Genomic DNA, 24,778 nt, shown 5'->3' with positions numbered 1-24,778 from the left:
CGGGTGGAAGTATCCCCCTGGGAGACAGAGTGCAGGCATGGCGGGGCGTTGCGCTCCCTGCCAGAAACAAGCACACCGGGTTGCGCGCGTCTGCCAATAAACGCAGAGGGCGCATGATATTACGGGACGGAGTTCACAGTTCTTGTTTCTTTATTCCCTTTTCCCATTTTATTACAGCATGGTTGGCTTTTGAACATGCCCCCCCAGAGCAGGAGGGTCAGGCCGGGTTTTAGCAAGAATTACAAAAGTTGCAGCAAGCGGGTACCCTTCAAGAGCACTGCCTGAGATGTTTCTGCCCTGGCCTGGTCGCCCGACGTTGCGCCCGTCCTCTCTGCTGTGGCATCGCAACCACGGCTGCCATTGCGCAAGCTATAACCAGCAGGTTAGGCTCACGCACCCAGACCTTTGCGCTGCCCTCCCATGTCGAACTTCATCCTCCGCCCGGCCTCGAATTGCTGCTCCAGATCTCCCGTTACCTTGCTCACGTCGAAAGACGACCGGGCCGCCCCCGAGGCAGCAGGCCCCGCGGCCGCGGCGGCAGTGCCGGCGCCCTTGCCGCCTAGAAGCCGTAGGAACTTGGCTTGCCTGGAGGCGCCGCCCTCAAGCGCGGTAACGTTCCAGTTGGCGGCCTCAGCTGCTGCTGTTGGCTTCTCAGCCTGTGCCTTCGCCAGTGCCTTCTCGCTCGCCGTCGTGTCCTTGCCGGCCTCGTCCTTCCCGCTACATTCGGCGGCGGCCTTCTTGTTCTCCTTTCTGGCCTTCTTGTCCTTCTTGTCCTTCTTCAGCGCGACCTCGTCCGCCGGAACGGCTACCGGGGCCGGGACGTCCCGTTCCTGGTCGCGCTTCTTGGATTTCTTGGGCTTCTTCGTGGGAGGCTCCTCGTCGGCCGGTGCATGCGCTGGCTCGGGCTCGGTTTCTGGCTTGTGTTTCTTGTCCTTCTTATCCCTCTTTGACTTCTTGGCTGGCAGTTCATCTTCAGCTGGGACATCCGAGGGGTTTTCGTTGACATCGGCGTCTCGTTTGCGCTTCTTGTCTTTCTTGGAAGACTTTCCGGCCTCGATGGTGGTGATCGCAGCCTCGGGTTCTTGGTTGTGCTTCTTGGACTTTTTGGGCTTCTTCGCTGGTGTATTTTCGGCATCCTGTACGGGCTCTTCATCCTGCGTTTTCTTCGACTTCTTGCTCTTCTTGCTCATCTTTGTCTTGTCCCCCTCATCGAGGTCCTCCGCCGACGTGCTCTCCTGCTCCTGCAGCTTGGCCAGGTGCGCCTGCCGGGCCTTGGCTTTCTCAACCTCAGCCTTTAGCTTCTCATCCTGAGCCTGGATCTCTGCAGCGTTGGCCACCTCGCGCTGTTGTTTCTTCTCGCGCTTCGCGGCCTTGTTGGCGGCCTTCTTGAGCTTGTCCAGCTCCTTGCGCTCGCCAGTCCATTTTCCTGCGCGCTTGACGTTGGACTTGCGGGCAGCCTTGGCCTCGGCTTTCTCTTCCCGTTTCAACTTGCGCTCCAGCTTTCGCTGGGCGCGCGCTGCCTCCTTGTGTTGCAACGCACTGTCTGTATCATGATGGGTGGTGTCAATGTTTGGATTCCTGGCGTGTTCCAATGTGCATGTACGGGTGGGTGGGTGCCATCAGTTTTCATACCATGCTTGCGGGCCTCCTTTCGAGCCGTTCCATCCTCGGTCGACTCCATGCTGCAGTACTTGGGAGTCTGGCTGAAGTTGCCACATGCGATCATGGTCCCCGGGCGTCTCCAACTTTTTTTCCGAGCTGCCTAGGTTTCTGCCGCTACTGACAAGGGTAGGTGCCTAGGCACGTCCACGCCTCATCACCCCATGACCAGTTCTAGAAAGCGGTGAAAAGCCGTCCGCGCCTGGGCGTCAAAACTATATAAACCCGGCCACCCCCAGCTCATTTCCTCTTGTTTCCCCTTCTCTTCCCCAGCCTGCGGGCATTTGGTCATATGAAACAATACAGAGCAGATTAGCATGTTCCCTGCACCGGGTTGACATTGCGACTCAAAGCGAGCTTCACCTTTTTTTCACTGTGGTCGTCAGTTTACTGTCGACACGGAGAAGAGACATTCCGTACTTTAATGGCAATCATACCTTGAGCAGCACGTGTACTTGGACATTGATGCGTGTAGAAATCTCCATCCTATCCATTGACCACTTCCAGGCATTTACCAGGGTCGAAGGGCCTTGTGTCATAGTACAATAAAATGGACTGGGACTAATCAACTCGCTAAGTGTATAGGCGGTGGACTAGTGTTGAGTAATTCGCTTTAATGAAGACTTGTCGCGTTCTATATGAGTCAGGGCCCAGACCAAAGTGGTAGTAATCGATCACCACAGGGGATGAAGAAATGCAAAGAAGCAGATCACCTAAGTACCTATTAAGGGGCAAAACTGCATGCTAGGTAGTGCCATGCATCCTCTGCAGACTCCCCGGCTAGACTCCTCCAGCTTTGCCAGGGACCGAAGAATGCTCATTCACACCAGTAAAAACAAAGACAAATGACTTTCAAAATCCAAGGTCGGAAAAAAAGCTGTGGAAAAAGGTGTTATGAGATTCTGGAAGTCAAAAGCCCACCCCAGTAGGGATTGTGCATGTCTCCTTCATACAAGTTGACCCATTTTGCCCCTGTTTTTCGTTGCCGTATTTGCTATCTTGGCCCTTTGATAGTGTTCTTGTTTGAGAGAAATTTCCGGCACAAACCGCTGTGAGAACCAGTCTATAGTTAATTACAAGGTTAGACTTCCTCCCCGAGAGCCTTTGCTACATGTGCCCACAGCCCAGCAGGCCGGTATCCCTCGAGCCAATAGTTGCCATGAGAGTCTTGGCCGGTAATCAGGAACCCATCAGGATAAGGTATGCCGGTCTGAATCTGCGAGACAAATGACGGGAGGATAGGCGTATTGCTCTTGGTCACAGCTGCGGCAGAGAAATCCATCATGTAGGTCTTGACCTTGGTCCAGTTTGAGAAGCCGATGTGGTGCATGTTGGGTCTCCCGAAGAATACGGGCATCGGCCCCAGTGGCCACGCATTTTTCCGGACCATGCTTAGAAAGGCCTCGATCTGTTCGCGGGTGCCATGCTTATTTATACCCCGGCGTATATCCGCAGCCAAGAGACCTAGGGACTTATCGACTTCCTTCTTAGTCTTGAGGACGCTTGTGAAGGTAAGACAATTAGAGACATAGGGCCTGTCCGGTGGCAAAAGATCCTCCGCGAGAGCTGAACGAGCAGACATGGCTTGCATGATTGTCACTGGCTTCTCAGGCGGCAAGTGGGAAAAAGCAACGCGTGACCACCAGGCTGTGATGAGGTCGTTATCAGTCAAGAACTGATCCTTGCGGCCGGCGCCCTCCAAATCTTGTAGTGACCTTTCTCGAAGTTTTCCCAAGAAAGCCGCCGGAATGCACACCGTCTTGTTTTGTTTCTGTCCCAAGAAAATATCGTAGCCGTTCCTCAAGACGTACGATGCGGTCCCCAGCGTGGATAACTCGGAGCCTGCGAGTGAGTAGGGCTCAGTCGGGTGACAGCCCAGCTCGCGCAGAGGGTCTTCGTCGAAACCATGCAAAAGGGGGACGTCAGCTTCTCGACCTTGCAGGATTAACACCCAGCTGTCTAAGATTGCCTTAAGGGCCATAGCATCGGCTGCAGCGTGAAGCCAGTGTAGGGTGACAATCGTTGCGTCGTTGAACGAAACAATGTGGAGGCCAGTGACAGGCCGGTCTGAGCCCAGGTAATCTTGGAGCGTTTTGGGCCCGTCAGCGCCACAGCACAGCTCCGCCCACTCCTCTGGGTTTCCTACAATTGCAGGGCGTTCTATGGGGGCATTTTTGGAGCTGGGCATGCGGGATGCCACCGGATGTTCTGCTTTGTCCATGTCGTGAGAGACATGAGTGTATGCAATAGCTGGGCGGTCGGAGGAGAATTCTCGCGGGACGTGTAGATCAGGCCCATTTTTCTTCTCACTTATCAGTGGAAGCTCAGTTTGTACGAGACCGGGGACAACTTGGGATGCCTACGCCCTTCCTGACTCTTGCACCTAGCTTCTACCAGGTCTCACACTGAACGAGTTGGTCAAGACTCGCGCTGAGCTTTTCGGGGTCAAGGACCTCATCGAATACCATGATTGCGTACATAGTGATGTTTGTGAACATAGCAGTATTATCGAAATAGTGCAACGGAATGACTAAATCTGGCGTGGATTGTACGCGCCCATTCTCCCGAGGTTTCATCATGTTGGTTTCCCGAACAGGGCATGTGGAAGATGCAGGAGAAAACATTGTGGGCTCTTAGGTAGCCCATTGAACATGTTCTTGGACTCTAGCGCTTGTTATGAACTGTTCAGGACCATTCCAAGGTCCCGAAGATGAATACGCTGATACCCATTCTGTTTGTTGGTCACAGGCTGGGTTACAGGGACTAAAATCTGACAATTGTCCAGAATTGAGATAGCTTGGGAAGCAATGGCAGAGATTGTTTAGGCAACAGCGGAAACCGCTGTTTTTAGACAAGATATGTGGGTCACTTACATGGTTGTAAGGATTAAGCTCGACTTGGCCATGTATTTATCCACCAGCAGGTGTCGTGGACGATAAGCGACGCTGATCGCGGTACAACATTCTTTCACTCTAGATTGCAACGAGTCAAAATGACAACTTGTGGGCATGGACCGTTGGCCCGAGCTCGTCAAATGAAGGTAACATAAATCTGTTTTCAAAATGATAACTTGAGCGTTTACCACTGTATGAAGGCGCCATGCATGTCTTCGGATGTGTGTGGAATAGAAGTGAAACTAGTTAGATGATAAGGCACTAAATAAAGCAACTTAGAGTACTAGGTGGTTGAGAAATAACTTGGGTGTGGATTCTTATAGGGTGTTATAGTGTACTGTTGCTTGAATTAACTATTAAACAACCCACTGTATTTTTATAACTATTATTAACATTCTATATTTTTAATCACTAGGTATTTAAGTGTTTACTACTATATAAAGACGCTATGTATAGCTTTGGATATATATGAAATAGAAGGGGGTTAGATAGTTGAAATATATAGTAGAATAAGGGGTTGAATATAGGGGGGGGGGTGTTAGCGAAATCTAGGCAGCCTACATTACTATATAAAGGGACTGTCTACACCTTTTAATATGTGTCACAGGTTAAGAACAAAACCACCTACACAACCAGCTAAGAACGTATAATCACTGGTTTGTTAGTATTCGCACTTGTGCTAACAGTGTGGCGCCGAATGAGGACGCAGTGTAACAAGCAAAATGCCTTCTTGGCGAGGCTGAACTGGGCCAGGACATGCAAGCCTATTCTTTTGAGCAGGTGGAACCCATGGTATTCGGTGCGTTCTATAAAGGTCTCGCTGTGTGAACCAGAAGCCTGTTCCCGAATAAACTCCAACTCTCAAAATCGTCAATACTAGACAACAGTGACCATGGTCTACAACGCTCCCCGGTATCGTAACACATATTATTATACACATTAACCCGCCTGCTGCAAGGATACAATCTCCTGGTACCGCCTACTCAATCGGCGCATCTCTCGAGCCCCCAAGCTCCTTGGACGGCTTGTGAATGCGCACGAGCCTCAGGAAGTAGTCCTCCAATACGAGCAAATTCAGCATGATGCCCTGGGCGTGCCACGCCACGGCAACCACGCAGGCGCCTGCAACAGCGTCGAGCACAAAGTGGTTGGCGGTGGCAACGATTGCCGTGAGGATAAGACCAGGGTACGCCATGCCGCCGACGATCAGGGCCATCCGCTTCCAGCCGCGGAACTGAACAGGCATGGTGGCCACCGTGAGGCCGATGAGGAGCGAGTAGCCGAAGTGGAGGGATGGCATGGCCGCTGTGAGCAGGGAGTCAGTTTCGGAATGCACGATGGTGACGGAGCCCCTGGGCATAGCGTCTGTTTTCCGGTCACAACAAGTGATTCAAACTTACCATATTGGTTACAGAACCGGTTCGTGGTCCACACGCTGCTCTCACCGTCCGCACCGTGCACTGTGTCGACGAAGCCATAACCCTTGGCCTCCTTCGCGTCTGGGCCGTCGAAGGTCGGGTCGCTCAGCAGCCTCGGCGGCATGCAGGGCCAGCACGTGAAAATGATAAAGGCGAACAGGTTGCACATAGCCATGGTTCGCCGCCTCTGCTCGTAGAGGGCCGGGTTGAGGGCAGGTCGGCTGTTGGAGGTGGGCTTGCTCGGCAGGGCACTTTGTGCATTTCGCCTCGGCCGCGTCGTGGTGAGGTAGTAAAACATGACGAGGAAGAGGATGCTTCCGGGGATGTGAACGAAGGAGTACACCCGGTTGGTCCAGCGCATGAGCGTTGCGTGCTGGAGGAACCACTCCTGGACTGGGCGTTCGACGAAAATGTGCAGCCGTTGTTCCAAGTGGATGAGCTGCAGGGCATGTCGCCGAGCGACATCGACGGTCGACTCATCCATTGCCAAGGCGCCGATGGCTCGCCCAACTTGGTAAACCTTGGGAGGAGAATTTGTGTTAGTATGAATTGGAACAGGCGCCCGATCATGACCTCGTCATCCCCAGGTGAGGAGGTATGTCGTTTGTTCGAACTGTACTCACCCAATAAATCAGGGCCCAGTACCAAGCCTCGACAAGGAAAGGCAACCTCCGCAATACCCGGCTGAGAAGACGGTCCTCGAAGACCTCGGTGTTGGGCGTGATGACCTTCTTCTCCCACTTCCAAAGCCGAAGCGTCCGCTGTCGCCACCTGGGTCCTAGGTCGTCGTCGCCCTGGCTGAGAAGTGTTGTCGAGGAGCTGCCCAAAGAATCCGCGCTCCATGGGCTGAGCGGCATCGTATCATCGCCATCCCCCGACCACCGCCGTCCCGACTCGGCCTCGAGGGCATCCCCAGCAAACGAGCGCTTCGGCGAGGAAGAAGACGATCTGATACCCTTCTCATAGCCGCCCCGTCTACCGCTGCCTGGCCGATCGCGGTTGAGGATGGTTCCCCCAGCCAGAAGGCTCACCACGATCAGGGGCTCGAGAAATGCTCCCACGCCCATGGTTGGTGGGTGTCGGAGGTTATCGGATCGGAAACCTAGGTACTTTGTGCCTCGTCAGGGTTGTGCTGTTCCTGCTGACCCGGCTTCCAGTCGATGTCGGTCGTGCCAAACCGATGCCTGTGTACCTTGTACAGCTTCGTCCGACTTTATAAACAGAGATGTCGGTGGAAAACGGCTGACCAGGAGGCGGCTTAGAGGAGGGACCGCCAGGTTTATACGTACACGTCCAGAATGACGGGCACGCGACCACCTTCAATGCCCGGGGCGGCCATGGCAGCCTTACCGCAGACAGGTGTTACTGTGGCACTTCTTGGCCGACGTGGTGGACATGCATCCTTGTCAGAATCCTAGTGGATCATTGCCGTCAACCAGGGTGAAGCCGCCTGCCGCATTGCAAAGCGACGAATCCGAGGCTGCAACGGCATCACAGACTAGCTGGGAGAGGGCCAAGCGAGTCTTGGCAGGTCTTTTCACAGGTCGGCGACACACCGTCACCCATGCTGACGGATTGCAGCAGTTCCGCAGTACTCCGTACGAGGCCGAGGGCCCGGTGAGTGGTCACAAATTTTCCACTGTGCTGTTATCTGCCTTCGGTTCCCGGCACGCCTGGGCGGCAGGGCGGGCACATGATGACGGCCGGCGGACCCCACGGATAACAAGGGACTTCAGGAGGTTGTTGCTTCTCCCAAGGATCTCTTGGCGACACTAGGTTGGCCGAGCGATCCGAAACACTCGTTGGTGATTTGGGCAACTTACTGCCATGCCTGTGACGCTCAAACCTGAGATGCCAATATCGTCCCATGTGTTTGTGCTTTCTGGCATTTCAATGGCAGTCGTGGGGCTGGTGGGGCAGGCATGGAAACAGCCGTGCTGCGAGAGACCTGAATGCAATTGCCGTACTGCATACTGTGTGGCACTCCGTACCTTGATCCTCCAACAAGTCGATCCGTGGAGGCCAATGCATCCTTCGGGGCACGGTTGGGTCACTGGAAGGAAGCGGCACCCACAGTGCCCTCGGACGCTGTCCATTTGATGACTACCTCTGTAGTTATGCAGTGAAAATCTTAACTTTCGAATCCTTGAATAAAATTCGACGTGACCCTGGTTACTGACTGATCATCATCCGGTGGTCTTCTAGACTTTTGCATGAATTCGGAGTTGGTAATGTTGTCTCTCGGCCCTCCCGCTTCGACCCTACCCCCCGGGATTCTCCATCTTAATCAGGGCTCCTTTCTCCAAGACTAGGGTACGATGCAATGAAAGAACTGACATTTCATACATGCACAAATTACCCTCGTCGCCTGTCCGTTTCCCTGCTCAGGACAATACTACACCGCATGGTCCCATTACTCCCTACATATGAGAATGCCGAACAACCCACATCCATGATTTATCGACACATTTCCGACTGATACGTCTGTGGAAGAAGCTTCTTGGCAAGAATGGAAATAGACCCGTGCCCCCCTTCGAGATGTGTGCCCGTAATGGACCAATCTGGCCCGGAATCTTCGGGAGGGTCCAACGCGCGTCAGCTGTTGAATCCGTTGAACCCCTGGTCGAGGAGCCGCGCTTGAAAGCTATTTCCGTCACCAAGTACAGTAATACAGCACAGATAGCTAGACACCAAGAGACGTGGCAGTCAAACCCAGCTAACCAGAACATATAGTTACATTAAAATATAACTCATACTAGTAACAATATAGTGATAAGCTAGATTTATATATATTAAAGTTAAATATACTATTAATTATAAGTATATATTTAAGTGTCCTTAGATATATACGGAATAAAAGCGAAACTATATATATTTAAGTAATTAAAAGGTTTATTAATATTTATTTAATAAATTAATATTATTTATTTCTTATTATATTTTTTTATATATTAAATTTTTAAATATTCTTTTATATTTATTTTATATTTTAATTATTATTAACATTTTAAGAATAACTATTTTATTTCTATAATACTTAAATATAATAGTAAATAATAGTAGTTAAATATAATAGGTGTATATAGCCTCAGCTTTACGACACACATGTAAGGCTAAGGGGCACTATCTGGACGGCGGTGTTGACTAGAACGCCGCCAGTAGTATTCATATGGTTGTTCTCTTCTGAAGTATGAATGCTGGACAGGCCGATGGTGTAGGCTCCAAGAGAGGCTGCAAATGCTCTTTCGCATCCTCAAATGTAAGATCTGAATCTGAGTCTTGATCTGACATTTCTAGAGCCTCAAAGTGACCAATGAGTCCGGCTTCCATCTTGCTATCGATGCCCCTTGCAGAGTTGTCAACACTCTTTAAAACAGATATCAGGTCATTGAAAGCGCCGAGAAGTTTCTCCGACGCGTCAGTTCGGGCTTCCAGGACTTGAAAACAGTGCTCGATGATGTATGTATTATCTGTGCGGGCACGCAGATGTTCGGTGGCTGCCAGTATCTGCATTGTCTGAGCGTCGGCATACTGGGCGACTACCTCGAGCAAGTTTGGTCCCTTGAGTCGTGGGCATTCGTTATACTCGAACCATCGCTCCAAAAGCAGCCTCAGAACACCGTGATTGTTGTGCTCGATAGCTGCTGTCAAAGGAGTCTGCTCTGTTTTGGATGTGGCGTTGATGTTTGCGCCGTACTCCAAGAGTAGCATTGCTTGGGTCGCACTGCTGCCCCGTGCCACATGCAGAAGAGGTGTCATGCCGTCCACACCGCTTGCCTCAATGTTAGCATTGAAGTCCAGTAATGTCTTCATTAGCATTGGATCTGTTGCATTGCGAGCGGCACAGTTTAGAGGCGTGCCAAACTTCACCCCGTCCGGAAGCCTTAGGTCGGGCAGAGCACCAGCTTCTAAAAGGAGTCGCACACATATCGTATGATTCTGATTCGCAGCAAGAGTCAAAGGGGTGTTGAGCTTCTTGTCCATGTTGTTTGGATCCGCGCCGTAGCTGAGTAGCGTCACCACAGCAGTCTTGTCACCTCGAGCTGCGGCCCACTGCAATGGCGTCCTTCCCGTCGAGTCTCTGAGGTCCACATTGCTTGGGTCCTTGCAAATCTCTTGCTCCAGGCTGTGGTACGAAAGCCCCAGCACTATTTTGTGCAAGGCTGTGAAGTTTTGGTCGTCCATAAAGTCACTCCCTTCGGCGATGATCCTTAGGATCTCAACAACCTCGCGCGGAAGGCCGCCCCTGAGAATTATATCGCAAGCCTTGTCGCTTGGGCAATCATCACTTGCGGCTATCGGCCTGTGCATAACAGTTAATTGTCCGGTCGTGACTCATACTGTTGGGAACATTGAAGACGACGAGAAACTAACCGATAAGTAGGGTCAGCACCTGGGAACCAGCGTTCATGAGGAATTTGCACATCTCATATTGTTGACCGTACAATGCCCACTAGATGACAGTCAGTAACATGGGCTTTATGAGTGGTCGTAACTGAATTACCCGAAGTAGTGAGTAGCCTCTTGTTGAGCTGACGTCCCTGGGCGATGCTAGACCCTGACTAAGGAGTCTTTTCAGTCCATCGATATTGCCGCTCAGAGAAAAGCTCACACTCTGAGCCGAGTCCGGTACCCTCCTCAGAGTACTTATTTGGAAAGATGGGCCTATATTCGTCTGGTATGCGAATTGCAATCTGATGATTTGGGACCAACAGAAGCCCAGTGGAAACCAGTACTCGACATTGATGCTGGGAATCTGACTCCTCTCGCATGTCAAGGCATCACATTTGTTACCCAGAACAGGCAGCCCGGCATAACCAACGAAGAGCTGCCCAAGAGCCTGCTTCATAAATGAAGGACTAACAGACCTCTGCTGAGTGTGGCAAGCACATGGACATTTCGGTCTGCAGCTGTACTGAGTCTGTCTGAGACGGACTCCGACCGCCTCCGACCGCATTCGTAGGTGCTCCTCGGATATGGGGCTCATTGGAAGCGTTGCTCGTTTCCTATAAGCTGGCGGCGAAACATCGTAAAGTGACCCCATTTGGGACACCTGAGAGACCTGCATTTGTGTTGTCTGAGCCTTCAAAAGTGCCTCAACTCTGCTGAGCCGCTCTTCAACTCGGAGATCCTGTTCAAACAACGTTTTGGAGAAATTTTGTTCGTGTGTGTGCAAAACATCCTTGAATGTTTGGTCATTTCCAAGGGTGATGTTCCGTTCAGGTTCCTCCAACTGGACAGCTGGAGAGGCTATTCGTTCCAGCTCAAGTCTGATGCGCATCATATCCCATCTATTTAATGCGTGGATCAGTTATGCGTTCAATATTTTTCATAAGTAGAAGTAGCCCAGCTCATGCAGTGCCTGTGCACGCAGAACCACGCGGGCGTTTCCCATGGCTTACGAATTCGACGCCCCAAGCAGGACATTCAGACTAGACTTCAAACTCTTGATATCATGTTGTATAAGACCGATTGCTTCTTGCTGTTTGCGCCATAGTAGAGTTCTGAAAACCAGCTCCCGCTTTCTAGAGCCTGAAAGCTGGATACGAGTGAGCAGTTCCTTGAGATCAAGGAGCCGGTTCCTCAAGCGTGCTGCCTTGCACAAGCAAGTCCTGTACGTGGGGCTCGGCGTGAGTTTCGACACTACGCATTTGTCGTTCTTTGATGGTGTTTGTGACTTGAAATAGCACGACTCTCAAGTCCTCAACCTCGTTGTTCAAAGCGTGAATGCGGCCAGGGAGGGCCGCGCAGTCATGCCTGATATCCGTGATGATGGTACATATCTGCGTGGCAATAGTTGCCACAGCAGCGACGCTGGCAGTAAGCGATAAAGGATCAATTGGCAATAGTCGCTCGGATGCCCCGATGCCTCCCACGACGGGAAGGATGGTTGTTGAGAAAGGGGTTTTGCGATGATCTTAGGCACAGATGAATGCTGAGGGCTCCGGGATGAGCCCACGCTCCTGCTCAGCCCATCTCCTCTTCTACAATTACCACAGGGCAGGTTCGCAGTTACGCGCCGCACCGTCCCGAATGGGACAAGCGCCTGCCCACTCAGCTGTCCGTTGGTGTTCAACACCTGGGCAATTTCCAATGTCCAACTGGACAATCCGCGTACTCATATGCACGTCTTACCAGTTTGCCTCTCACATGCACAGCCGACTCTTCGCTACACACTGCTGTCGACTGCTGGTTTCCCTTGTTTGTCTGCGCTCACAGTGGTTCTGCTTCGGAAGCTAGAGACATTCCGCATTCTATTCGAACGGACTCGCCTGCCCCCGGGCATCGCAGTATTATGGACTCCCAGATAACATCCCGCACGGATCCCACTGAAAAGTTTGGGGTCGAGATTCGCAAAGATCATTTCTCTTTCGCTCAGGGTTACAGACCGCTCAACCATGGGTCTTTTGGGGCCTTCCCTCGGACTGTAGCAGAATATCAGCGGCAGCTTCAACTCGAAAGCGAGGCGCGGCCCGATACCTTCATTCGGTATACCTATCCAAAGCTCCTTCAAACAGCTCGATCTGCAATAGCTCCCTTACTGGGTGCTGATGTGAACGAAGTCGTCTTCATCCCGAATGCTACAACTGGTATCAACACCGTTTTGCGAAATGTTGATTTCAAGGACGGGGACGTTGTAATACACTTCAATACCATTTACGGTGCCTGCTTGAAGACATTGCAGTCCCTCGCAGAAGGTGCTGGCATACATCTGCGCAGTGTGGACCTCACGTATCCCGTGGGTGATGATGTAATTCTGGAAAAGTTTGAAGAAATGGTCCATTCGGTTCAATCACGGGGACAGCCGATCAAGATGGCCGTTTTCGATACTGTGCTGACGTTTCCCGGGGTGCGATTTCCTTGGGAGGCGTTGGTGATGTCGTGCAAGAAATTTGGCATTCTCAGCTTCGTTGATGGCGCCCACGGCATCGGACACATTGACCTATCCCACCTTGGCAGCTCAAGCTTGAAGCCCGACTTCATGATATCCAACTGTTACAAGTCTGTTAATCCTTCTCCCCATACAACTTTAATATCCTGCTGCTGACACCATATCTAGATGGCTTATGGTGCCTCGGGGGTGTGCTATTCTCTATGTGCCCACTGCAAATCATCGTCTCATCCGTACCACATTCCCCACTTCCTGGGGATACGAGAAGCCTGACACGCGGGAGTTAATGGACCCCTCGGACTACTTTGTTCGTCTGTTCGTCAAGGTATCCACCACTGACACCACCCCCTTCGTCTGCGTTCCTGTGGCCTTGAAGTGGCGACAAGAGGTTTGTGGCGGGGAAGCCAGGATCCGTGAGTACTGTGAAAGCATTGCGAGGGAAGGGGGCAGGCGGATGGCCAAGCTACTGGGCACTGAGGTCCTTGGCGAATGCTCAGATTCAATGCAGCGATGCTGCTTCACGAATGTGAGACTGCCGCTGAGCATAGCCCAGCTCGGTGTCCAAGAAGTGGATGGAGCACGCATAGCCAAGTGGATCCAAGAAGAAACGCCAGACAAGTATGAGACGTACATACCGACAAAGTTTTACGCGGGAGCATTCTGGTCGCGTATCAGCGGGCAGGTTTACTTGACTCTAGACGACTTCGACTTTGCAGCGCAAACGCTGCTTGAGTTATGTCGAAGAGCTGAGGCTGGCGAATGGAAGACGGAGTGAAGGGTGGTGGTGAGAGTAGCAGGCGCTGGCCTGCCATCCGAGGTCCATAGGGATCAATCGATATCATTCATCTAGCTGTCCATGTCAAATACCTTGCTTGGCAGAACACTAAGAGAGGTTGAGTTAATCCATGAAATGATTTTAGTCACAAATTCGAATTGGTCTCTTTCTGTCAGTTGAAGTCTTCTATAAAACGTAGTGTGCAGTTTGGCTAGACTTGTAGCAAATGAGAGGATTGGCTCTGGAGCTTGAAGCGCACATTCTTTGATGGGGAAAGGAGAAAAGATCCGTCCTGAAGTAATTCATGGGTTGTGGAAAGTTTTGAACGCCCGGGTGAAGCTTGTCGCTGCCGAGGCACTGGGTGTTGTGCTCAAATGCCCCTAGCACTTTTGAAGATTGTAATTCCGGGTCCAGCTTGCCGAGTATGTGGTGGTCCTGCGGTCAAGAACTTTTTAATTTATCAAAAGAGGTCGGTCATCACGTTCAGAAACCTCACCTGACCAGGTCAAGCCTGAGAGACAGAGATATAACTAGAGATGACTAGGTGAGCATGAGTCGTCACACAGGTATGACGGGGGCCGCTGTTTGTTTTCGACTTTGGAGAAGCAACTTGCATTCACAACGCTTGAAGCACGGTCTACCCTATGGTACTTAAAAGAGGCTAGTGGGCTGAGTTCCATACCCCCACATAGTCAACTTCCATTGCGACCTGTTCTCCTGACACAGTCTTGTTGTTTGGGGGTCCCGGCCAATTGCCTCCCATTGCGACATTGAGGAGGAGGAAGTGCCCGTCGTGGGCGATCTTTTCCCAGTTATCGAAGTCGCCAACATCAGCGCCCGTGATATTGTGGACTAAATTGCCATTCAGATACCACTCCAATCTCTCATTCTTCCATGTTTCGTTGGCTTTTATCGCCCGATCGACGAGGAAGCCAACATTGTTCCAAGCATCAAATTCCCAAGACACGCCTCCGTTCCCTAAGCCGCTGTACTCGTTGCATGGGCCCCCGGGCGCAAAACCACAATGGAGAGTGCCATAAATCTTCGGGTCCCCATTGATAACTTCGAGAAGGTCCCACTCACTGGCCATGGGCCAATTTGTGTAGTTGCCTCTGAACGACTCGCCCAGTGCCCAGAAGGCAGACCAGACGCCCTGCATCTTCGTCTTGTCAACGCTGTGGAGCTTGATGCGGCTGTTGATGTACATTTTGCCGCCCCTTTTCGCAGCAAAGTCCGTCCGCTGTGTTTCCAGGCGCGCCGAGGTATAATGGACTGTGTCATTGCGGAGCGAACGAGGTGCCTCTCGGGGAATGATTTTCATCGTTCCTTTCCCAGTAAGCACCGAATTCTCCGTTGAGTTGGTATAGTACTGGAACTCATTGTTGCCCCAACGCTCAGCGCCTCCCGGATACTGTGTTCCCAAGGAAAAGATCCAGTTGTCTGACGATGGCGACGTCCCAGCTTCGCCACCGAAAGTTTCGAGCCATGTCAGCTTGAACGGTCGCCATCCGGGGTCATGGCCCTCGGAATCATGACTCTGGCTGGAAAATAGTGACGCATCCAGAGGACCGAGCTCCAAGGAGGCTTCAATGGATGATGATCTGGGATGTACTGGCTTGGCTTGACCTACGCTGATAAGCGCAAAGAGGATATTGATAGCGAGCGACTTCATAATGACTGTTTGCAAACTGAGAAACAATGAGCGACTAGTATTGGCAACGAAGGACTTCAGTGGGTGCTGATTTATATGGAATGAACGCGACTTGAACTGTTGGTTTGCTGAAGCGGCCCCAAGGTCTTTAATAAATATGAAGAACCAGCTCGCTAATCAGATCTCAGGACAGACATGTTGCCAAGCACACATCAGAACGCCAATTACCGGGCAGAGCATATTAAAGGAGATTATGGTTGCGTACCTTGCATGGATATTCAGCCGTCTAGCCGATTCAGGGATGGGTTCCTGGTGTATCGGGCATCTCGGCACCCCTACCTACTAAGTAAGTTCTCATGCTGACGAAGCTTGATAAATGGGCAGATAAACTTTCACGGGGGTGAATTATCGGTTCCGTTAGGCCAATGTCCATTTTTTCCCCTTCTCGAAACACCAGTGTTTGCACAACTTAAATCGTGCTTTCCCACTGTGAAGGAGACTCTTGGAAAACCACTCGTCAGGTGTCCCATTCTCGTGCTGCATGTGAGGCATAACCTTGTGCGCCACAGGCGCGGGATCGACAGCTGTCCATCCCACACCGTCGGTGCTGAAAGAAAATTGCCAGTACTGTCCGTTTGAGGGACATCAATCTCTGCTGCAAGCATGAAAAAAAGTGTCGCATAAATTACAACGACGGGCCAGATTAGAGCTCACATCTGCAGAGAACCAAGGTTTCGATAGTCGAAAAGCATAAACTATTCAGGTAAATCTCATCATCTCCGTGGCTTTTAGCTTTTTTCATCGCAAAGTACCGCCCACTCTCCTGGTGTTTTATCACCGCCCAGCTCCACGGATACAGAGCCGGTATTACTCCAGAGTCCACGGCGCTGGCTCTGCTCCTATCAAGGGGCGCAAGCACACCCGGCGCTCGACTGGACAAGAAGATCCAAGGATTCACAAGACCGTGTCGAATCTCACGCCAGAAGTCGATATCGTGGTCATAGACAGCAACATTGAACAGCGTGATGGCGGGCGATGGAGTTACTACCCAGCTTGTCCCGAGGTCTGCACAAACGCCGCGACTTCACCAACTCCTCATAGTCCTTGGTCTTTTCTTCTCGTGCAACAATGGACTCGTATTTTTGAATTACCTTCCTGCTGTGACAGGCGGCGCCTCACTGTATGTGGAGAGGCTCGACCAGCAAACCCGTATTCTAAACTCATGAATGGAGGTATGAGCAGCCGTTTAAGCGTTATGGCATGCCAAGTGTCCCAGGGGACTTTCGGCATTCTCCCCGCGTCATGGGTGACAACATGATAACTGATAGTAAAACTGACCTGGCCGTGAATATGCGCTTCATCTGGAATTTCTTGACACATACACGCACACACACACACATGCACGCGTCCACGTACCGAAATACTAGGCCTGAGCAGTGGAAGGATTGCATAAGCGGTGCTGTTGTCAAGCCAATACTACCCTAGGTATCACGGCATTCCCAGACCATAAGAAGCGCTTGCTCTAATACCTTAGTGATATCGGCATTGCATATTTTGTATAATGCTGGGTCTTGGAGCGTTGACTGCTGTATGAAGGCTCCGTGTATGGCTTCAGACGTATGCGGGATAGAAACGAAACCAGATGGGTTCTTATTCCCAAAGCCCGAGTCCCTTGCTCACTTGCAGGTTCTGCGTGACGCTGTTTGCACCCAGAGACTTGACAAACCACGGTCAAGACTTTTTAGGTTGCCGCTATAAGTTTTTTAAAAATGGGTTTACCTTAAGGGAGTTCCAGCTCACACGACAGAGTACAAAGTTCATTCCACCATGCTAAAGCGTCACTCTGGTATTGCCAATTCGCTTCCAGAGGGCCTAAGCCCCGAGTCACTGAACTCTGTCAACCATCCCATATATTCTAATTTAGTGAACAATTCGGATTGCTTCATGTGGATTGTATACTATGATAACACAGCCAAGCAGAACCAGTTGGTCCTCTTAGGACTCTGTCGTTCTGGGGAAGGCATATAGGCAACTACAGGGACACGTTCCCAAGGCAGAAATGCCATTACATCTCCTTGTAACGTTGTAGCCAATGCCAAGCAGATGTTACCAAGCGCTCACCTGGGGTAAAGCAAAGTGTAATCAGCGAAGAGCACAAGATGGCGCCACAAATCCCACCGCTGGCGAAGGGGTGGGTACATGCAGGTCATAGTAGCGTGAAGAAAGCGGCATGAGGCTCCAGGCGAAGTCCTGCAGGTTTTACATGCCCGTACCACGCATACGCACATGTACACACGCCCGCTGACTCTTGTGTTGGGGGGGTGAAGTATCATTGGTGGGTTGGTTTGAGTTGGGAAGAAACGTGGACATGGAAGGGATCTAGAAGGATCCATCCCATCTCATATGGTCGAGAACAGAACTGTCCAAGGCGGTCTGATCCTCGCCCTGCCAGACGCGCAAGCCCCTCGAACTCCGATGTCATCAGCGTTCCCAGGTTGGGAGCAGATACGCGTGTTCCTCACATGCAGCCCACAGAATAAGGTCGTGCCTGGCCAGAGGGGGTGGGGAACATGGCGGGCTAATGCAAGCCTGTCCGGGCTAGCCTCGCTGGAATTGAGTTGGGTGGGCGCAGGGATGGGCACACTTCTGGGCGGACAGGGGTTGACACGACAGCAGACACTTTTGCCGGACCGTTTAGGCAGACACGACCTCTTCTGGGGATATCTGTCTGTTACTTACGTATGCGTGTACACAACGTGCACGCGCGTGCCTGATCCACTTTGGCATGTTTTGGTTTTCCCCCCTTTCCTTGTGCTCCCATGATGTGGCTGCCTTGCCGAAACGCCCTTTGCGAGAAATGCAATGCCTGCATGCGATATGTGGCGTGATGGGTGCCTGGCGCTCTGAGGTGGTGCAAGACGCCGTTTGTTTTCGCACGGCCGTTTGTGATGTTTCGGGTGTGAACCCGGGCAGTATGTGAACAACGAGTAGACGAAAGTTTTTTTTTTTGGCACATGTAAGATGTTGATGATTGGGAGATCTATCAAGCCTGCTCCAATGCCTGTCTTCTGTATGTCTCCAATGCCCACGAGTTCTTCCCCGCCGCGTTCTCCTTCTTCCTTGTGTAGACATTACAGGATGCTTGAAGCGGCCCATTGGTGGTAGTAAATAAATGGACGACCAAGACCGGAGGGGTATATTCAGCCGTTGAAAAGGTCGAAAAGGAAGAAGATTAGTGAAAGGAAATGAAGAGATTGACCACCAAAGACATGTACCGCTTTTCCAGACCATCCATATCCTCCTGTGAAATGAAGCAGGGGCCTGCTCGTAAGCCGCTTTGCTGTATTCCAAGGTTTATTTCGCCAAAACTCCGTAGCCGAACCAAAGGTGAGTTGGGTGTGTTTCTCACACCATCGATGACTTGTTGGAGATGGGTAAGCCCCTGACACGTAACCATCGACTCTCGCCCAGCAGCCCAGCCTCCAGGCCTGCTGCAAGTTTTCCCGCCGAGTAAGCAAGCACATGCTATTGACGCCTGGTCAACAAGGAACCAGCCTCTACGCTGCTGCCTCGATGATTGAAAAAAAAATACAGATCTATGCATGCTGCCTTGCACGTTAGTCCAGCTGCCTAATACATCCCCTGCCTTCCTGCCAGTCGAGGGAGAAGATAAGAACAGACTCACATATTCACGACCTCCCGTTCCCTGACCCTTCCCGGGGGCAGAATCCTCCTCCCCAGCCGGGTCTAGTACCTCGCCCCCGAGGTGCTGTTGCTGTCCCCTGAGAAGTTGTCATAACCGGAGCCCGAATCGAACGACAAGTACGAGGGTGATGAGCCCGAGGTAGACAGGGCGTCAAAATACCTGCTGTTGTCGTCCGCCCCGCCGGCGCCGGCGCCGTACCCGCCGGCCAGCTGCGCGTCATACAGCGCCGGGTCGTAGAAGGCGCTGTAGTCGCCGTACTGCTGCTGCTGGTCCGACAGGCCGCCCCTGCGGCTCCCCCGCCGGCTCTCACTCTCGTGGCCCATTGCCACCATGTGCTGTATGCTGACGCCGCCCCACGGCACCCCGGACAGGTAGTCGCCGTACTCGCCGCCCTCGGGGGACATGAAGTCCTCGGGCACCGGGACCTGGTAGGCGCTGCCTGCCAGTTGTTCATTGCGGGACTCGCGCTCCTCGCGTTCTTTTTGTTCGCGTGCCTTCTCGCCTGTGAAGTGGAAGGGGTCAGCGCGGGTCTTGTTGGCCGGGTGGGTGAGAGGTCTTCGAGCTGCTAGGAGGAAGTCTGGACTACTTACGGAATTTCCGCTGCGCGATCCTGTTCTGGATCCGCCTCCGCTCCTCGGGCTCGGTCACTTCCGACCAATCGTCGCCTTTTGAATGGTGCTTGGACGACGAGGAAGACCCGTGCCTCTTGGAGGAGCTGGATGACGAGTGGTGGTGATGGTGGTGTTTTGAAGATGAGCCGGACGGCATGTTTGTGCTTCTGAGGCCTTCTGTCTCTCGTATCTGAGCTGGAGCTTGTTGACTGCTTCCTTGCCTTTGTGCTGTGCCGTCTCTCGGGCGCTGTCCCCAGAGCCTGCTCTCCTGGGAGGTAGTGGGACTTGGGTGAGGTCAACGTCTCCCCTGAGCGCTGGTCGTCTTCCTCTTGGGGCGAGGACGCGTCCGTGACAAGTTCGCAATTGACTCGGTGAGGGCCGAGAACTCGGGCGAGGACATGCAATAATTAAGTCTTGGGTATGGGAATTTAATTTGATGGTAATGCCCTGACCTATCTGAGAAGAGTGACTTGTGGCTGGGACAGGCAGGCAGGCAGGCTGGTCACATGTGTGATAACTTATCAAAGTTGATGGTGTCTACTAGAACACCAACTCGGTAGGATATCGTAAAGGGCAACAGGCTTTGCATAAGCAAGTATGATTCGTAGACAGCAATGTGGTGAACAAGGAGGTGACTGAATATTCAGGTGGCAAGTTGGATTGTTTATATAGGACCTTGTAGAGGCTCGTAGCCGGCCGGGACGACAAGGGACTGCCTTGTACGTGTAAGTCCTCACGTACACACCAGGGTAGACGCGCAGCTTACAGCCCGGGGCTGGAGGGCTCCGGACCAAGCCGAAGTTGACGATTGTTGCCCCGGTGGAACATGGAACATGGTGACTACTGACTACTGACTAGCTGCCGCGACAGAGGGTGACGCACAATTCCGACTTGGAAGGGTGCGGTGCTAGCAAGGATTGCGGCAGGTGAGAAGATGCCGCCGACGCCATGCCCACCGCAGGAGGAAGGGCTCTTGGGAAAGTACCTGGGCATGGGGGACGGGCGGCGGGTACACTAGTACCGGCAGGGTGGGCCACGGGGCAAATGACGATTGCGGGAGGATGGGAGGATGAGAGGATGGGAGAGGGAGGCGTGGACTCCGTAAGAGCCGGGCAGTGAGGCCAGGTATCAGTGTTGATTGCAGATGGCCAAGGCGGGCAGGCAGCACTGGAAAATGAAACGGTGCCTCATAGCTCGGGCAGACCAGGGAGGACCAAGATGGGCCGAAGGGCGTGGAGCAAGATTGACAAGTGATGGGGCAGCCCAGGGTCCAGCCTTGCTTACTGGCATGGAGGGAGTGGTTAGCTTTGTCCACTTGACCAGGCCTGCTTTGGCCATGTTGCGCAGAAGCATCACTAGCCACGCCGTCGGTACCTCATTAGTCTGATCTGATATCGGTTGTCGGCCCTGGGCGTTGTCTTGAGAGGGTGGCTGAATGGGTGACCGCGGGTGACCGTGGGTGACCTCGCCTGTCGGCTTGTTTATCCTCATCGGTACCTTACATGGGTACTTTTGGGAACCGTCCTGAGGCTCAAAGTCACCGTAGGCAGGCGTAGTACTTGAGTAGACAGAAGCCTGTTTGACGAGGTGGATATGAGTGGAGAAAAGCTGCAGAGAGCTGGCATGCCGTCGATGGTTGCGCATTTGAGCAATATTCCATGCCCATGTTGAGGCACAGGACCGAGGAGGGGGTCAGTGTCTTCAGCCGTCGGATTGAACGAGTTGGTCACCTCTGTCTAGCCGCCTCGGCAGGGTCGAGGCAGCAAGGGCGTGAGGCTATCAATGGTGGTGAGTCGCTGCTGGAAGAGGATGCTCAGTGCTGGGCTTGGGGCTCCTCGAGCTCCTGCATCATCTATGGTCCATGGTCAATCGAACCCCCGGGTGACTCATCTGGTGACTCGAGCCAGCAGAACCCTTGCCCCTGAGTCACCCAGCCCGGCTAGTAATAAGCGAGAAAGGCTCTGGGCTCTCTGGTTGACCATGACGAACTGGTCTGGTGCGCCAGCTGACCAATCCTTCGGAGCTCGGGGTCGGAATGAGCTCTCTGGGCTCCCTGGAGAGGGCATGGTCGCATGGGCCGCCACAGCAAAAGCTTAAACGTCCCTGCTGGGCCCCTGCTGGGCACCTCCACGTGGGGATGCGAACCCCACTGTCCCCTGGGCTGGCAGGCTGGCAGGCTGGCACTGACACCTAGAAATTATCGCGCCAATATTATTATTCCCACTGCTACGGCCGGCCGGTGAGAGTCGGAACGCCCGCCCGTTAAAAAGGTCAGCGGACACGAGGACCAACGGCCACTGATTCGCCAATTGACAACTCCCAGCCGCAGCCTCTCTGCCCCGAGCACACTCGGCCGGATCTCTCCTATTCTCGTGTTCTTGTGACCTGCACAGACTGCACCCGAGTTTCATGTTCCCGCGAACTTCCTATATGCGCCCGAAAGGATTCAGGACTCATCGCCCGGCAGCCCTGAAGCCCAGGTGGCCAACTGCACTGCACTGCACCCCCACCGGCCGGAGCAACTCTGCTCCTGCTGAGGCAGAGGCTGACGTCTGACGTTTGACGCCTGACGTCCAGAGATGCAGGCGCCACGCCCGCTGATCCCCGCCTGGGGACAAGTGTAGAACAACTGCAGAACAAACTGCAGAATGCCGTCAAGACAAGACGCGTATTGTTTATTCATGATACGCAACAGGGTGGGTGGTTATGGCGTGCGGCGTGCTTCGGTTGCGGGGTTGCATCGGAGCAATTGAGCTTTGCTGGGTGCCTAGTTTTTTGTGGATGCGCATTCGACATCGGATGACGCGGACAGAGGTTGAGAGGTAAGCCTAAAGTAGCCAGCCGGCCCAGGCCAGATCACCCTTCCTGCCTTCCCAGCCCTGCCAAACCTAAAAGGAAGGTTATCGGTTATCGGTTATCGTGAGGAACACCGTCGATCGACGCCATACATAACACGCGTTCCCATTCCAGATGACGTTGTACCAGATTGGATGGCTTCTTGACTGCACACTGGTAATAAGTTCTGCCATCAACCATCGCCGCCCCAATCACCATGTCCTCTTTGTCACCGCCTTTTCCCGTCCCTTCTTCCTTCTAAAATGCTGCTTGGACCTTCCTTGGAACAAGAGACATCACATTTACCCACCCGAAATCCAATTCGCTGCAGTACTTCTTCTCGCCTCTTTGCTGAATCGACCCGACAGCATGGGAGTGCGAGCATGGGAGCCCCGGCCCGGCCCGCTAAACTCTAAATTGTGGGGCTCAGCTCATGGTCTGCACTGGTGTGCAAGCTGTGTAGTGTGTAATCGCAGCGCCTCGGCCAACTCAAGATGAAGCCAGGTCTTATTCCAAAGCATACATGCTTAAGCAACCTCCAAATTTGCATGTATACCGACTATGCAGATGGCAACCCACGCTATCTCTGTTAGAATGCTGGGCCTCCTGTGGGAGCGTCTATGCACGCCGGACCAGACACTACACGTTGACGTCAGGCACGCATGGCGCTGTCAGTGCTCTCCGAAAAAGGAGGTCGCGGGCCGTTGCATCCGTACCCCGGTGGTTGGTGCGTCAAACACTGTCATCATGATCAACAAAATGGAAAGCTGTGCCTCTCGTCTTCTGGCACAGTTGCAAGCACACCACCCGCCCGGCCGCAGTGGGGGCCCAACCCTGACTGCGTTACCTGTCCATCCTCAGGCATGCTAGACAGTGAAACAAAGTACTCGGCGCGGTGTGTCGACACATTTGTGCCAAATGTCTGACCTTCCTCACTCTAGGGTGCTGCACGTGCGTGAATTTTCGATAGGAGGGGGCCATGCTGTCCGGCATTCTAGACACGCACATACCGCGCCACTTTATGTTGGAGACTTCGGAAAGGTCCTATTTGCGGGGACCCAAGTTATTCAACTGGTCAGCAGCTGTAAATAAAGTGCTGTTTGGGTTGAATGTACACTCCAGCGCACGTGCGGCCCTCAATTGCCCCGAGCAGTGCCCACATGGCTTGATTTGGAAACGGTGTCGATGTTTGTACAACGGCCATATAGGCTACACAAGGTGACTTATCATATCAGTATGCAGGGCATCCTCGGGCGGCCCACAGCAGCCTAGGCCTCGCGCCTAAAGCCATCTCACGCAAAGCCCATCGATTCCCGTGCCGCCTTGCGCTCGGCGACACGCCTCTTGAACCTGACCTCGGCACGCCTCCTCTCACCACCGTCGATCTTGCGGCCCCTCTTCTCCTCCCACATGCCCTCCGTCACGGCGACCGTGGCGGCGCGGGCCCCCTTCATAGGCAGGGCATACGGGCCGACGACGGCGCTGTTCCCCTCGACGTGGTACCCATCGACGCTGACCCTCTCCTCGGGCGGGACGTCCTCGGGCTTCTTGTCCATTGGTACGTTGACGACGTGCCGCGAGAAGTCCAGCGGGCCCCGCTCGACCTCTATCACCGCCAGCTTGGCCCTGCCGTCCTCGACGTGCTTGATGTCACCCCCGGGGCCGAAGCGGCCCGCCTTGAACTTCTCGCGCCAGTGGATGAGGTAGCGCCGCGTGCGGGGCGGCTCGATGCCCAGCTCCCGGAGCTGCGGCGACGTCAGGGAGAAGAGCGCCTCCCACGTGGGGAACTTGGCCGTGTGCGAGCTCAGGCCGCGGCCGATGAGCGTGAGGAATGTCTTGACGTCCGGGACGAACGGGGTCGGCGACGGTATTGTTGGCGCCTTGCCGGCCTGTTGGTGTGCGTGTCTGGTCTGGAGGCACTGTTGGATGCTGGTGCTGGTGCTGGTGCTGGTGCTGGGCCGCGTCAGGAGGCGCAGGGCCGTCCGGAACTGCGACGTCTTCATGATCGATCTGTGGCACTCGCGGTCAGAGTGCGACAGGGGCCTTGCACATCCGTTGGACGAACACGTACCGGTCGATCACCATGCCACTACCCAGAGCTAGAGAGACGGTGCACCCTTTACTTGGCAACACGGGTTCCAGTGCAGGCGGCGCAGGCAGTGCAGGCAGTGCAGTGCAGATGGAGCGTCCCGAGGCGTCGAGGCTCTTGGGAAGCAAGCTGCAGTTGCTCAAAAATTCCTGGTTGGCCCGTGCGTGCTCCGGAGCGGTTGCGGATCGGCGTGGCAGGCAAGACGGGCGACGTCGTTGGGTGGCGCCGAGCTTTATCGATAATCCACA

The 24,778-nt window shown here is 53.3% G+C and overlaps 8 protein-coding genes across 8 annotated transcripts; 1 reads left to right on the top strand and 7 right to left on the bottom strand.

The window, feature by feature from the left end:
• Positions 1–389: 389 nt before the first annotated feature.
• Positions 390–1,681, bottom strand: KVR01_010905 (uncharacterized protein; the record flags this gene model as incomplete). Its single annotated transcript, XM_044794643.1, has 2 exons — positions 390–1,543; positions 1,633–1,681. 2 exons carry the CDS (start codon positions 1,679–1,681, stop codon positions 390–392), a joined length of 1,203 nt encoding a protein of 400 aa, XP_044640052.1.
• A 1,059-nt stretch (positions 1,682–2,740) lies between these two features.
• On the bottom strand, positions 2,741–3,241 carry KVR01_011075 (uncharacterized protein; the record flags this gene model as incomplete). The annotated part of the gene is made up of 1 exon (XM_044787354.1): positions 2,741–3,241. The coding sequence occupies one exon, from the start codon at positions 3,239–3,241 to the stop codon at positions 2,741–2,743; it is 501 nt and encodes a 166-aa protein (XP_044640222.1).
• Positions 3,242–5,170: 1,929 nt separating this feature from the next.
• KVR01_011134 (uncharacterized protein) lies at positions 5,171–7,343 on the bottom strand. The gene is made up of 3 exons (XM_044792993.1): positions 6,595–7,343; positions 5,954–6,491; positions 5,171–5,858 (listed from the first exon to the last, which is right to left on the bottom strand). Exons 1-3 carry the CDS (start codon positions 7,036–7,038, stop codon positions 5,533–5,535), a joined length of 1,308 nt encoding a protein of 435 aa, XP_044640281.1. The 5' UTR covers positions 7,039–7,343; the 3' UTR covers positions 5,171–5,532.
• A 1,793-nt stretch (positions 7,344–9,136) lies between these two features.
• On the bottom strand, positions 9,137–11,255 carry KVR01_010904 (uncharacterized protein; the record flags this gene model as incomplete). The annotated part of the gene is made up of 3 exons (XM_044788674.1): positions 9,137–10,266; positions 10,346–10,424; positions 10,476–11,255. 3 exons carry the CDS (start codon positions 11,253–11,255, stop codon positions 9,137–9,139), a joined length of 1,989 nt encoding a protein of 662 aa, XP_044640051.1.
• Positions 11,256–12,123: 868 nt separating this feature from the next.
• On the top strand, positions 12,124–13,669 carry KVR01_010764 (uncharacterized protein). Its single transcript, XM_044782256.1, has 2 exons — positions 12,124–12,973; positions 13,032–13,669. Exons 1-2 carry the CDS (start codon positions 12,267–12,269, stop codon positions 13,636–13,638), a joined length of 1,314 nt encoding a protein of 437 aa, XP_044639911.1. The 5' UTR covers positions 12,124–12,266; the 3' UTR covers positions 13,639–13,669.
• Positions 13,670–14,299: 630 nt separating this feature from the next.
• KVR01_010908 (uncharacterized protein) lies at positions 14,300–15,310 on the bottom strand (the record flags this gene model as incomplete). Its single annotated transcript, XM_044789979.1, has 2 exons — positions 14,300–14,720; positions 14,760–15,310. The coding sequence occupies 2 exons, from the start codon at positions 15,308–15,310 to the stop codon at positions 14,300–14,302; spliced, it is 972 nt and encodes a 323-aa protein (XP_044640055.1).
• Positions 15,311–17,983: 2,673 nt separating this feature from the next.
• KVR01_011082 (uncharacterized protein) lies at positions 17,984–19,763 on the bottom strand (the record flags this gene model as incomplete). Its single annotated transcript, XM_044785586.1, has 4 exons — positions 17,984–18,155; positions 18,565–19,071; positions 19,155–19,497; positions 19,586–19,763. 4 exons carry the CDS (start codon positions 19,761–19,763, stop codon positions 17,984–17,986), a joined length of 1,200 nt encoding a protein of 399 aa, XP_044640229.1.
• Positions 19,764–22,513: 2,750 nt separating this feature from the next.
• On the bottom strand, positions 22,514–24,691 carry KVR01_010881 (uncharacterized protein). The gene is made up of 2 exons (XM_044781314.1): positions 24,513–24,691; positions 22,514–24,451 (listed from the first exon to the last, which is right to left on the bottom strand). Exons 1-2 carry the CDS (start codon positions 24,524–24,526, stop codon positions 23,734–23,736), a joined length of 732 nt encoding a protein of 243 aa, XP_044640028.1. The 5' UTR covers positions 24,527–24,691; the 3' UTR covers positions 22,514–23,733.
• Between the last annotated feature and the right edge of the window lie 87 nt (positions 24,692–24,778).

Source organism: Diaporthe batatas (assembly GCF_019321695.1).
Source record: "Diaporthe batatas strain CRI 302-4 chromosome Unknown Contig00014, whole genome shotgun sequence".
NCBI classification, from domain to species: Eukaryota; Fungi; Ascomycota; class Sordariomycetes; order Diaporthales; family Diaporthaceae; genus Diaporthe; species Diaporthe batatas.
Note: the sequence above shows the minus strand (reverse complement) of the source record. Positions and strands in the feature narration are given on the sequence as shown.